The sequence below is a fragment of the Myotis daubentonii genome, chromosome 2 (genome assembly GCF_963259705.1).
Source record: "Myotis daubentonii chromosome 2, mMyoDau2.1, whole genome shotgun sequence".
In the NCBI taxonomy this organism is placed as follows: domain Eukaryota; kingdom Metazoa; phylum Chordata; class Mammalia; order Chiroptera; family Vespertilionidae; genus Myotis; species Myotis daubentonii.
The window spans coordinates 178150809-178165275 of NC_081841.1; the positions used below are offsets into that span (position 1 = coordinate 178150809).

The following is a 14467-nucleotide window of genomic DNA, read 5'->3' on the forward strand; positions in this document are numbered from 1 at the left end:
GGGGGTCCCCACAACATGAGGAACTGTATTAAAGGGTCGTGGCATTAGGAAGGTTGAGAACCACTGGCTTAGAATATTTGGTACATTTAATTAATCAAGAGAACCAGTCAGTCAGTAATGAAAGGTGGTTTTCTATTTCAGGAAAACGCATTGGCTTTCAAGAGCAAGGACGTGAGTCAGTAATCTAAGAACAAAAATACAGACCTCTAAATGGAGAAGAAAACTGCCATTTATTTCAATTGAGTTTTGTTTCATTAAAAACTCTATGATGACAGTAAAACAGAAATAGAAACATTTTTAACCAACTTTAACCTCTAAAGACAAAATAAACACACACACATTTCAAATATTGCCACTGTTCTAACAAACCTCATTATTTCTATTGACTGTTGTCATTTCAGTCTCCTGAATGACTAGCCTTGACTATTAATCAACGTATTGGTTTACTGGACTAAACATTAACCATATTATTTCTATATATAAAATGTTCCACAGCTACGGAACTTAGTGTATTTTGGTAGTTTGCTGTGTATGTGTGCGCGCGTCTGTGTGTGTGTTTAAGGCTTAAGTCTATAAAACATTTGTTTCTGTTGAAGAGTACAAATACTTGCTATACGGCAGCACATATACATACATATATATGTTAATATTTGCAACTTGAGGGTGGTTATACCTTATTCTGAGAGGTCACGAGAAACCACTTAAAACGATGACAGTACAACCTTTAGTAACTTGAACTCACCATACCATCACCATCAAGAAAAACAAAAAACCCACAGTTCAAAGAAAGCACAGCAGGCCCTAAGAAGTATTGTAGTTTGCTGCTTTACTAATCAGAAAGACCTAAACAAAAGTAAACTAACCTGGGTAGGTTCATAAAAGTGGACTTTTTGGATGCATCCTGAGACTATCTATATATATATATAAAAGCCTAAGTGACCGTTCAACCAGTAGCTATGATGTGCACTGACCACCAGGGGGAAGGCGCTCAATACACAGGCATGGGACCATGGAACAGACTGACGAATCTCAGAGAGAAGCGGGGAGGGCAGAAAGAGATTAACTGAAGATCTTATATGCATACTAAATGCCTGGTGCACGAATCTGTGCACAGGGCCTCTAGTACTGTATAATTACAGTCAATATTTGCAATGATTTTCATTTTTTCTCACCAACTCGGGAGAACCTATGCATGCAATTTAGAAGGAATTTCAATAAAGGCTAACCCAAAAGGTTTCTAGTCCACTGAAGGTTAGCTGGCAGTCAACCAGAAACTTGAATAAGAGTACTACTACATATTCAGGAATTACCAGTAGCGGTTTGGCCTTCTTTGAATATACCATCACCACACTGACTAAAACTACACTAGTTACCATGTCAAAGGCATGCAAATTTAAAAGATGATCAATGATCCCACTGTGTCCTTCCTTATCAAATCACCTGTATGGGTGCCTATTTTGAGAAAACATCATTTTTCCTTCCTTTTCTTTTAGAACATAATTACATATTGCCTTTCTATATTTTAACTATAAACTTTTGGGGGTAGGGGTGGGGGAACGGACTCTCCCTACTATGTGTATGTTTTGCTTTTCCTATTGGTTTTATCTGTACTATTTTAGCCAGAGACCTGTGGGGGTGGGGGGTGGAAGAACGGATCCTTGGTATGTTAAAGACAAAATGGCAACTTCACACAGTTTTCAAGTAAATAGAATCCCTGATATAACTGCAAAGTAATATGTAGTTTGGGTGGTAGTAAAAAAAAAAAAATTTCTTAGCAACTTTGTCTCATACTTCACAAAATGAGCTTTGGCTCTGAGTCTCTTAAGGCACAAGACTTGATAGACAGCTTTTATTGGTGGCCTGCACTTCTAATTTGGATAAGATTAAAAAATACTATAATATAAATATAAATAAAAATAATAAGTAATTTTGTTAGAGTTTGAAATCATTGAGTGAAATTGGAGGAAAAAATCCAAATAAACTAACATCTGGTATGTGTAAATATTTGTTGCTAGTGTAAAAAAAAAGTATAGTTCAGACAGTGCAAAACTATTGGAGAAATGCCTTCAGAATAGACTTGACATCGTAGAATCACAGTGCTGTCTCAAAAATAGTGAAGGTTGAGGGCTGTCCATTGGAAGCATTCACAACCATATGGCCATTCTGAGTAATATCTGGATAATTCCTTTTGAAGTACACCTGTAATAAAAAAAGAGGCATGAGAGCACATGGGGCAATGCATTTCTATGTCCACTTCTTCATGTGAAGCAAATTATATCACTCACAGAGGCACAGTTAAAAAAATACAGGGATGCTTTTATTCAATAAAGTAGCCCCCATTAAAACCCTCAGTAGGGGTGGGCTTAAATGCCAAACAACCTATAGATCCACTTTAGTTCTGATCATTCCGATCCACAGATATGTTTTATCACTACATTAAATTGATAAGCAAAGTCATTTTACTGACTCAAAACCTGGAGATAAATTAAAAACAGGGTGACAAAGAGGCTGGGAAATCTAGTGTCTGCACGAGGGTTTCTCATTTTCACACATAAAATGAGCACAATAGATTTGGATGTTAATATCAGGTTGTAATCCCTGTATTTTATAAACTCTGATTGACAACTATTGAAACGCTGGCGTATATGTATGAAATATCCCAGCATTTAATTTGTGCGGCAAGGTAGTTATAGGGGCCATAGAAATGTGATCTGTGGATAGTGGGGCACGATAATGAAAAGAGAAGCAAAAGCTTTAACAATGACTCAACCAGGCAACTTCTCTCAAATGTAAGATGATACCAAATAATAGGACGGTTCTTTGCCAAGCCTTTGACTTCTTGAATTCTACCAATTTCTAGCTGAACTAGGAGAGATACAGGTTTTCTGATAAATGTATAATCAGAACATAAAGGAAATGAAATGCTGTCAGGGCTCTCTGTTCCACAATCATCAGTTTTTAGCAGCTGTATCGTATCTCAGTGCCTTGACAGATGCGCATAACAAAATGAAATAATGTCAAGGCTTGTGAGCTCTTATCTCAAAATGTGTTTGGGTGAAAAAGGACTTCAAATGTAATTTTTTCCCCCATAAGACGAATGTGGAAAGTTTTGTCTGAGTCTTTAAAACAGAAAATGTGCCATCTATCTGAGGCTAACACGTGTCATGAGCTGGGTCTCTTAGTCATACGATCCTGGATCTATTTTATAAGACCTGGCTCCTAAGATATTTGTGGTTGCTGTCAACAAAGTTATCATAGGAGACAATGAACTTCACATACAGAAATGAAAAGTGCTGAGAGAGCCACCTTTATATTAAAGTGTACTTTTTCTCTTGCTGCTTACATACTTCCTATCTCAAAAACAGGACTGGATCTGAAATAACTATATATTTTCACTTAGGAGAGAAATAATAAATCCTTCAATAATGCTTGGATCCCACTGGGTGAAATCTGAGGCTATTTTGATTACAATGTAAGTATTTAAAAATAAGACCTGTTTTGGGAGCTAATTTATACTACCTCCCTCCTCCATTTTTTAAAGATAGCCATATTTTGTGGATTATATTTTACTAGAGGCCCGGTGCACAAAAATCATGCACTCAAAGGGGTCCCTCAGCCTGGCCTGCACCCTCTCGAGTCCAGGAGCCCTCGGGGGAAGTCCAACTGCCTCGGAGGCACGAGGGGCTTCCGCCACCGCCACTGCACCCTGAGCTGGGCTTCTAGCTGAGCAGCACTCCCCCTGTGGGAGCGCACTGACCACCAGGGGGCAACTCCTGTGTTGAGTGTCTTCCCTGGTGGTCAGTGCATGTCATAGCAACTGGTCGTTCTGCTGTTTGGTCGATTTGCATATTAGCCTTTTATTATATAGGATGTACTCCAAAAAACCTATTTCTTGGTGAAATTAAAAACAGCCAAGAGAACAAATGGAAATTGATTTTGTTTTCTACTGCTTGATAGTCCTTCACAAATAAGCCAGTTACTTTTTCCATAACCCTCTTACATAACTTTTTAAATAAAGAATATGTTATTATTGCCCTGGCCGGGTAACTCAGTTGGTTAGAGCATCATCCCGATACACCAAGGTTACAGTTTGATCCCTGGGCAGGGCACATACAACTATCAACCAATGAATGCATAAATAAGTGGAACAACAAATCAATGTTCCTCTATGTTATTACTAGGGGCCCGGTGCACGAAATTCGTGCACTGGATGTGTGTGTGTGTGTGGGGGGGGAGTGTCCCTCAGCCCAGCCTGCCCCCTCTCACATACTGGGAGCACTCAGGCGTTGACCCGCATCACCCTCCAATCACAGGATCAGCCCCTTGCCCAGGCCTGACACCTCTGACAGAGGTGTCAGGCCTGGGCAGGGGACCCTCATTTCCCCCCATCACTGGTTCTGCCCCCAGCCCAGGCCTGATGCCTCTGGCCCAGGCATCAGGCCTGGGCAGGGGAACCCCCAGACCCCTCCGATTACTGGCTCTGCCCCTTGCCCAGGCCTGATGCCTCGGCCAGAGGCGTAGACCCCATCACCCTCCGATCGCCTGATTGGCCCCTTGCCCAGGCCTGACACCTCTGCCAGAGGTGTCAGGCTTGGACAGGGGACCCCCATCTCCCCCCGATCACTGGCTCTGGCCCCGCCCAGGCTTGAGGCCTCTGGCCCAGGAATCATGCCTGGGCAGGGGACCCCCATCTCCCTCTGATCGCTTGCTCCACCCCCCGCCCAAGCCTGATGCCTCTGACCCAGGCTTCAGGCCTGGGCAACGGGACCCTCATATCCCCCCAATCCCCAGCTCAGCCCCCCGCCCAGGCCTGATGCCTTGGCCAGAGGAGTTGACCCTCATCACCCTCCGATCACCAATCACCAGATCGGCCCCTTGACCAGGCCTGAGGTCTCCGGCAGAGGTGTCAGGCCTGGGCAGGGGACCCCCAGCTCCCCGCTGTTGCAGGCTCCGCCCCGGCCCAGGCCTAAGGCCTCTGGCCTAGGCGTCCGGCCTGGGCAGCGGGGACCCGCAGCTGCAGTGGCCCCGCGATCGTGGGCTCCGCTTTAGGCCCAGGCAAGGGACCCCTAGCTCCCGGGACTGCCAGCTTCGACCGTGCCCAGCTCCCTTCGCTGGCTCCACCCCTACTTCCTGCTATCACTGGCCAGGGCGGAAAAGGCACCTGATTCTCCGATCATGGCTGGGGGGCAGGGCAAAGGCGGCCCCAGGGCCGCCTTTGCCCTGCCCCCCCCCCCCCCCCCCCGCTCTTAGCTCCCTCCTGGGTTTCCAATCACTGTCAGTGGCAGGGGGCTTCTTCCTGCTTTCCCTTTCGCCTCCCTGCATTGTGCCTACATATGCAAATTAACCGCCATCTTGTTGGCAGTTAACTGCCAATCTTAGTTGGCAGTTAATTTGCATATAGCCCTGATTAGCCAATGAAAAGGGTAGCTCGTACGCCAATTACCATTTTTATCTTTTATTAGTGTTGATTAGCAACTTTTCACTAAAGTGGTCTTAGCTTCATGGTCTGAAATACTTGAAATTGAATACTGAAAACATGCTTCCTGTGCATAAAATCCTTGATTTGACCTATTTTTTTCTTATCTGTTGCCAAGTTTCATCATACACTCTGCCTAACAGCAGAGGTGTGAGAAGGCATCTTTTTCACAGTGCGGGTTATGAAGGTAGTTGAGATGACCGCACACTTGTTAGCAGGGTGCTTGTGTATAGGCTAAGCCTTTGGAGAGGACAATCTCAGCTTTCTATTCTGGAACTCACTGCTGATCTGGGAAAAATCACTGAACCTCTACCCATACTGGCTGCCTCATCTGTGAAATGAGACAATGACTTACCTCACAGGAACTAATTAATGGCTACAAACTGCAGGCTGAAAACACCCCGAGTTAAGTGTTGGGTGCGGTTATGATGCTGCTCAGAGAAGTGGCCCCTTAGTCCATGGACAGTAGCAGCATCACCCAGATCGAATGAAGAAACAAAACATCTGCGAGGCCCTTTCGTGGATCTCTTGATATTATCTTTACAGAACCCCAGAGTCATAGTGGAGATGCCGTTAATGCAGTGAATGTGGTAACCGGGGAGGCAGAAAGGTAGCTTAAGGATTACAGAAATTGTAGTACTAACTAGTGACTTTGAACAGTTACTTAGGCTTTTCTGCCTTAATTTCGCCCTTTGTCAAAAAGGGATACTGCCAACTCAGAACAATGTGTGAAGGTTAAAGAAGACAATGAGTGTTGGTTTCTTGTTGCTCCCCTTTCCTTCTCTTGGGTTTAGTTCATTATAATTTCATTAATATAGGTTGAAACTATATTGAATGTTAAACTCTAAATTGTCAATAAATCCACCATCATGGAATTAGGTCTTACAAAATGCAACGGCAATAAAAGGTCCCCTGCATGACCACAGCTGATGGCTGGCTTGGTTGGAGCGTTGTCCCATACACCGAAAAGGTTGTGGGTTTGATCACTGGTTGGGTCACGTAAGGGAGGCAACCCACTGCTGTTTCTTTCCCTTTTTCTCTCTCCCTTATTCTCTCTCTCTAAGGTCAATAGACAAGCCCTTGAGTGAGGATTAAAAAGAGAGGGGGGAGTTCTCTTGCATAGATAATGAAGAGCATTTTTTTTTACATTATACTCATAAGCCATTATTCATTATGTTGAATTCTGGTTCAAGACTCTGTCAGTTCATTCTCCCTGAACTGTATGGCCCAAGTTCAAAGCCAGTAACTCTCAAACTAATCTTTAAGGCAGGTCTAACTTTGGTGTACATATTGGCATGTGTGTTGTCAAAGTTAAAGAGAGTTAGAGAGGACGTCTGCTTTTAAGATAATGGAAATGGATTTTCTTTCCCCTTTTCCTCTTAGAAATCACCCTAAACAGCAAGGGTATTATGAAATTAAAGAAAAATCCCATCTTTGATGAAATCAGGAGTCACCTGAAATCCCAAATGGCAAAATACTTGGAAGAGCTGCCGTATGCAACTGAATCTGATGGGGCTGTGACAAGACAGAGAGAGGGTCCCTATGGGAACAGATCTCAGCAATCATGGAAGAGGACAGTTCTATAACCCACTGGCAAACTCTAAGATGTGTCAACAAGGAACCATATAGAATCACCATCTTTCCCTGAAGCAGACATACTGGTTAGGTCCAAGGAGAAGTGAGGTTCTAAAACCCAAGTAGTACCTGGCCAGTGTGGCTCGGTGGTTGAGCAACAACCTATAAACCAGGAGGTTACTGTTTGATTCCTGGTCAGGGCATGTGCCTGAGTTGCAGGCTTGATCCCCAGTATGGGGTGTGCAGGAGGCAGCTGAACAACGATTATCTCTCATCATTGATATTTCTATCTCACTCTCCCTCTCCCTTCCTCTCTCTGAAATCAATAAAAATATATTATAAATAAATAAATAAATAAATAAGTTAATTAATTTTAAAAAATGCAAGTAGCATTGTAACTGCCCATCTCTGCACCTAGAGAGGATGCAGCCTAAATGAATATACTTTCTCAATTTTTCTCTTGCATAAGGGCATACACACACATTCTTTTTCTGAATCAAAGGAGCTTCCATGTTAAGCAGAGAGAATTCTCTTTAGCCTGAAATAATGACATAGCCACATTATCCATAAATATATATATGTCTAGGGAAAAGTCATTTAATTCAAAGGTCAGTAGCAGGACCTTTTTTTTTTTTTTTTAAATTCTCATCTAAGGATATGCTCATTGATTTTTATAAAGAGAGAAAAACATCAGTGTGAGACAGAAACATCAATTGGCTGCCTCCCATAAGCGCCCTAACCAGGAATTGAACCTGCAACCTAGGTATGTGCCCTGACCAGGAATCAAACCCCACAACAGTTTTGGTGTACAGGACAACACTACAACCAACTGAGCTATCTCTCTACCCTGGCCAGGGCAGGACCTTTTATAATAATTCCTAAAAGAAATGAAAAGAACATACATAATACAATGAGCAGAAAAAAAATTTCAGGCTACAAATTAAAAAGCTAAAAACAAAACCCAGAACATTAAAAACTGAAAGTATAACATGACAGAACTAAGACAGGACAGAACTATAATCTCAATAAATGTAAATGGGCTAAACTCATCTTTTTAAAAAAGGGCTAAGATTAAATCTCAGAGCTAAGCCTAACTACATGCCAGTAACAGAAGATACACCTAGTTTGATATTGAAAGACAATCAAAGACATACCTAGCAAATGACAAACAGTGAAAACAGGGGATTCCATTTTAGTTTTAAGCCAGCATGTATTCAGGACCAAGAACATTAAATGAGTAAAAGAAAAACACTTAAAATAAATTAGAAATAGAATTCATAGTGAAAACACAAGACATGAAGATCTGTGGACTAAACACCATAGCACCAAAATTACCAAAACAGAAATGACAAAAACTATATTGGAACTTGTTACAAGTCACCTAAGTCCAAGTGACATCAAATGGAACTAAATAAATAAGGATAGAGAAGACTTAAATAATGTGATTAATGAAGTAGATCTAATTTAAAGTTATTAAACTCTCTACCCTAAATAGGCAATAGTTCATGTTTTTAAATGCCCAAAGACTATTTTTAAAAATTGCTTATATACTAGAACACAAAAAGCATTAATTCTGAAAAGAAACAGTACAGACAACATTTTTCATCACAAGACAATGAAAATCAACACTGATGAGTAAAAGAAAACAAACATAAAACCCCAATCACCAGAAAATTTTAAAGACCTCCTTCTCAAATAATTCTTGGACCAAACAGGAATTCAAAACCAAATTGCAGAATCTCTATCTAAAAATTTAACTATGACAAAGCACTACACAGAACCTCTAAGATATAACTAGAACAATATTCAAAGAACAGTTCACCTTAAAAGAATGAAAACAAATGCATTCAAAAAGTAAGTAACAATAAAATAAACCAAAAGGAGGAAGGAACTAAAAAAGATAAAAACAGAACTGATAAACTGTAAATTAAAATACAAAAACAAGTAAACTCGAGAGCTCCTTTAGGGGGAAAAACATAAAACTCAAATAGTTAATTAGAAGGAAAAAAGGGGAATAGAGAAGAAGTAAGCATAAATACTATGCAACCACAGAAAAGAATGAGATAACTCTATGCATTGGTATAATCTGAGATATCTATAATAATCTACACTAATAAAAGAGAAAAATGGTAATTGGCGTACGACGATACCCTTTTCATTGGCTAATCAGGGCTATATGCAAATTAACTGCCAATTAAGATTGGCAGTTAACTGTCAACAAGATGGCGGTTAATTTGCATATGTAGGCACAATGCAGGGAGGCGAAAGGGAAAGCAGGAAGAAGCCCCCTGCCACTGACAGTGATCGGAAACCCAGCGGGGAGCTAAGAGTTGGGGGGCAGGGCAAAGGTGGCCCTGGGGCCGCCTTTGCCCTGCCCCCCAGCCATGATCGGAGAATCAGGCGCCTTTGCCGCCCTGGCCAGTGATAGCAGGAAGTAGGGGTGGAGCCAGCGATGGGAGCTGGGCACGGTCGAAGCTGGCAGTCCCGGGAGCTAGGGGTCCCTTGCCTGGGCCTAAAGCGGAGCCCACGATCACGGGGCCGCTGCAGCTGCGGGTCCCCGCTGCCCGGGCCGGATGCCTAGGCCAGAGGTGTTAGGCCTGGGCAGGGGCGGAGCCTGCAACCGCGGGGAGCTGGGGGTCCCCTGCCTAAGCCTGACACCTCTGCCGGAGGCCTCAGGCCTGGTCAAGGGGCCGATCCGGTGATTGGTGATCGGAGGGTGATGAGGGTCAACTCCGCTGGCCGAGGCATCAGGCCTGGGCGGGGGGCTGAGCCGGGGATTGGGGGGATATGATGGTCCCCTTGCCCAGGCCTGAAGCCTGGGTCAGAGGCATCAGGCTTGGGCGGGGGGTGGAGCAAGCGATCAGAGGGAGATGGGGGTCCCCTGCCCAGGCATTATTCCTGGGCCAGAGGCCTCAGGCCTGGGAGGGGGCCAGAGCCAGTGATCGGGGGGAGATGGGGGTCCCCTGTCCAAGCCTGACACCTCTGGCGGAGGCGTCAGGCCTGGGCAAGGGGCTGATCCTGCGATTGGAGGGTGATGGGGGTCAACGCCTGAGGGCTCCCAGTATGTGAGAGGGGGCAGGCTGGGCTGAGGGACACTCCCCCCCCACACACACACACACCCAGTGCACGAATTTCGTGCACCGGGCCCCTAGTAAAAGTATAATATGCAAATCGACCAAACAGCAGAATGACCAATGGGATGACCACGCTATGACACCCACTGGCACCAGGCCAACCAAGGCGGGTGCCATGTGATTGGTCAGGGGCCCGGCCATTGCCCAAGATTGCCCTGCAGAGGGAGGCCCAGGCCACTGGCCGATTGATCAATGCGGGGCTCCACGATCACCCCAAAGCGGGAGGCTCAGGACATCGACTGGCAGGCTGTGGTGGGTTGGTGGGACCTCCCTCTGTGGGGGCGATCCATCACGGAGCCCCGGCCAGGTGGGAGGGCCTACCTCTTTGGGGTGATCCATTGTGGAGCCCCGTGATCTATCACTCCAAAGAGGGAGGCCCAGGCTGTGGAGAGCAGTTACGGTGTTTTGGCCAGGTTCAAGCCTCAGACTAATGAAAGGACAGGGTCCTCTCATTGCCACGTGCAAGTCCCAGATGGAGGGCAGGGCCCTCCCAGCACAATTATAGCCAACAGCTGTGGTTGTAAGCTTGAACCTATGGTCCAAACACGTAGCCCCACGTGCCTTATGACAGAGTTCGGGTGCATGTAGTTGAGTGAGGTTGAAACTCATGAGAAACAACATGATCACGCCCCTACGTTGCCTCGTGGCACCTGCTATAAAATAAAGACACGGCTTGTGGGTGCTGTCGTTGTCTCCTCATCAGGGAGGCAGCATCCCACTGAGACCCAGCTATTATTCTCTTGTCTGTCTTTCCTTAATCCTTTCACTCCCCCACTCGGGATCACCCTTGGTCATGCTGGGGTGGCACACCAGGCTACCCGGCCGGCGGTGCTGCAGCAAGTTGCCTGGGCCTCCCTCTGCAGGGGCGATCCATCGCAGAGCCCCGACTGGGTGGGCAGGGCCTACCTCTTTGGGGCGATCGATCGCGGGGTTCCCCAACTGTGAGAGGGCACAGGCCAGGCTGAGGAACACCTCCCCACCCCCGTGCACAAATTTCATGCACCGGGCCTCTAGTAATATATATCAATAGAAGAGTCAATGGTGCCTGGGCTCCATCCTGGGCGAAGAGCTGTGATGACAGGAGTGGTACAGTGACTTACTTTTGCTTTATACATTTTAAAAACTAATTGAAAAGTGAAGATTTTTAATTTTGTAGCATTAAATGCATTATTTAATAACTAACTATTACAAATAAGTTTTAACTTTGTAGAGTCTCTAAAGCTACTGAGAAGAACTTTGGATGCTTCTTTTGTTATTACTTAGAGGAAAGGGTTCAACCCACAGCATTAAAAAAAACCACCATCTCCTATGTGTTAAAAAAAACTGACCTATCTTCTATCATTGATGGGTAGAATTGTTTTATATTTTTGATATATGCTTTATATTCTTCAAAGCACTTAAGAAAACTCTCTCTCATCTCATCCTTGTCATAACAGTGTGAAGAAGCTGGGCAGCTGAGGACTATAGGCGAAACAGGTGAGGGCACTACAGGTAAGAACTCTGAGGCTTAGAGACATTGGGGGACATATAAGCCCATTTGGCTACCAAGTGCCTCTTAGGCTCCTAGAATCTAGGACATTAAGATTTTGTAACTTCTGGGTTGTATCTGGTGATGACACGAAGAGATAAAATAACACTCTGTCACACACTAGGAACCAAGGAACTTCGAAAACCTCTGTGTTAGTCTGCTTCATCATGAAAGAGAATGAATGGCAGACATTCATCCTTTGGAATGAGCTGAACTGTGTCCTCTCAACATTTACATGTGGAAGTCCTAACCCTCCAATACTTCAGAATGTAACTGTATTGGGTCAATAAATGAGGTCATATTGGTGGGCCCTAATCTAATCTGACCGGTGTCCTTATAAGAGGGGGAGACTGGCACACAGACACACACCAGGGAAAACCATGTGAAGATACAGAGAGAGATGACCACTTACAAGCCACGGAGAGGCCTTAGGAGAAACCAATCTTGTGCCCCCTTGAGCTCAGAATTCCAGCCTCCAGAATCGTGAGGAAATAAGTTTTGTTGTTTAATCACCTTATTCTGTGGTACTTCCCTATGGTAGCCCTAGCAAATTAAGGCACCCTTCAATTCTGTCTCTAAAAAGTACTTAAGTTACAATTTTATGATCATCTAAAAGGGCACTGGAGAGTGATTCAGCTTGCCCACACCAATATTTTCCAGAAAAGCAACTATGTGGTCAAGAAAACGTGACTTGGAAGTAAACTTTTCCCAGATGTTGAGTTCTCTTTTCAAATGAATGAATTCTAATCTGTTAGAGTAAAAAGCATGCTGATTTAGCTAATCCTCCTGGTATAACAGTTTTGAATGATGCATTGTTATTTGATGCTGGCACATTTAAATAGTTGAGAGTCTATCAGTTTATTCTCCCATGAAAACCAAATGTATACAGAAATAATGTCAAGAAGATCTCCAACTGGAATAAGAATCAAGATATGTATTTCCTGCCAGGCTGGTGAGGCTCAGTGGCTGAGTGTCTATCTATGATCCAGGAGATCACGGTCTGATTCCAAGTCAGAGCACATGCCCGGGTTGCAGGCTTGATCCCCAGTGAGGCGTGTGCAGGAGGCAGCCGATCAATGATTCTCTCTCACATTGATGTTTCTGTCTCTATCTCCCTCTCCCTTTCTCGCTGATATCAAAAAATATATTAAAAAACAACAACAACATTTACTGAAGGAACAGACTATAGTCCCACCTTCATTCTAAGGAATCTTAGTTTCCTCACTGTAAAATGAGTGTTGAATTGTATTATATATATCTATGATCTTTTCTCATTACTTAATACCTTTTTAAATGGAGACTTCTACACTTAGGTGGAGACATAGCTCTTTCCTATAAAATGCCTGATCTCAAGAACAAAAAGGGTTTGTAAGATTCCTGGCTGTTTTTGTGACTAGTTTATACAGGGAATCCCAAAGGATCCATCAGAGTTAGGGTAGGATTAGGGTTGGCTAAGCTTTGACCAGAGACAATGTAGTAAATGACATCACTGCATGAATTCTGGGCATAAAAAGGACTAGTGTTCCAAGTGAAGCTTGCCTACATTCACATACAACATAAGAACTAGGGAAAAGTTCAGAACACAGACCTAGCCATCCCTAAATCTAGGGCTGCACTCCAACTCTGCCCATGTTCATCTAGCTATGAGACCCCGCGCAATTTCCTTTCCCTCTGCAGGTCCCCGCCTCCTACCCAGGCACACCGATTAGCACAACCTGTACCACAGTGCATGGCACCCAAGTTTCAGAGCCTCATCCTCCTCACTCATCGCCATCACTGCTCAACACAGAAACTGAGTATCTCTGCTCTCCCCAAATTTGTTGGTTTACATGTCAACGATCAGGAGCATGCCTACCATTTCCCTGGTAGATCTTTCTAGACACAGTGATCAATATCCTGCATTTCCGCCCTCAAATTCTCAAATTTCTGGGATGTACCTCGACACAGCATTTGCATCTCCAATGTGCCGAGCACCAATTAAAATGAAATGCAATGGAGCTGTAAAATATGACAATCGGAACCCATAGAGTCCAAATGTGTAAAAAGCCCAATCTGAAATCTCTCTCTCAGGCACACATGCCTGCACAGGTGAGCATGCACACTTCCCATACCCCCACCCCCCCCCCACCTCCACCATGTCTGCCAGTGCTTAGCAGACCCGACTTCAACCTGGGACGTGTTGTTAAGACCCAGCCATGAAGCTTGGTCTCCGGAGGCTTATAATTGACAAGGGCACAGAGTGCTTGTTAGAACCGCTTGGTGCCAGATCGCGAGGAGTGAACTGCTGAGACGGACTCTAATTACCACCCCGCCTGGCGCGCTCACCTGTTTTGCTGTTTCGGTGAGGGCAGCAGCTTCTGCCTTGCCCAGCTGTTGCACCATCTTGTAAAATAGGCTCTCTTTATTTTGCAGCAAAACATAGGGCTCATCATATTCTTTCAGTCTTCCTGAATCCAAAACCTGTTAATCAGCAGAAAGAAACCCATTAGCACACAATGTTTTGCAGCAGCATATTATAACTCAGACAATGTTTCGGAAAGAGGCAGGGGAGGGAGAATAGAGAGAATCTATTTGGGTGGTAGGCCTGGCGGGTGTTTAAATGGGTTGATTACCCTGTTTTACTAGGCAGACAAAGGCCTCAACCCGACCTTTTATTATTATAATGTTATAGGAAAGGAAGAAAAGGAGAGTTTTAGGCTATGATTAAGGGCACTCAGCAGTCCCCTGGCATTTTATACTCTGCCAAGGGCATTC

The 14467-nt window shown here is 44.3% G+C and overlaps 1 protein-coding gene across 3 annotated transcripts in view; it reads right to left on the bottom strand.

Moving 5' to 3' along the window:
* Nucleotides 1-211: 211 nt before the first annotated feature.
* Nucleotides 212-14467, bottom strand: part of ABCC4 (ATP binding cassette subfamily C member 4) — a 237282-nt gene continuing 223026 nt past the window's right edge. For all 3 annotated transcript variants that reach the window (XM_059684967.1, XM_059684966.1, XM_059684968.1), the window contains 2 exons: nucleotides 14039-14173; nucleotides 212-2199 (listed from right to left, as the gene is read on the bottom strand). In XM_059684967.1, coding sequence (XP_059540950.1) covers nucleotides 2092-2199; nucleotides 14039-14173 — 243 coding nt within the window. In that variant the 3' untranslated portion in view covers nucleotides 212-2091. The remainder of the gene's footprint in view (nucleotides 2200-14038; nucleotides 14174-14467) is intronic.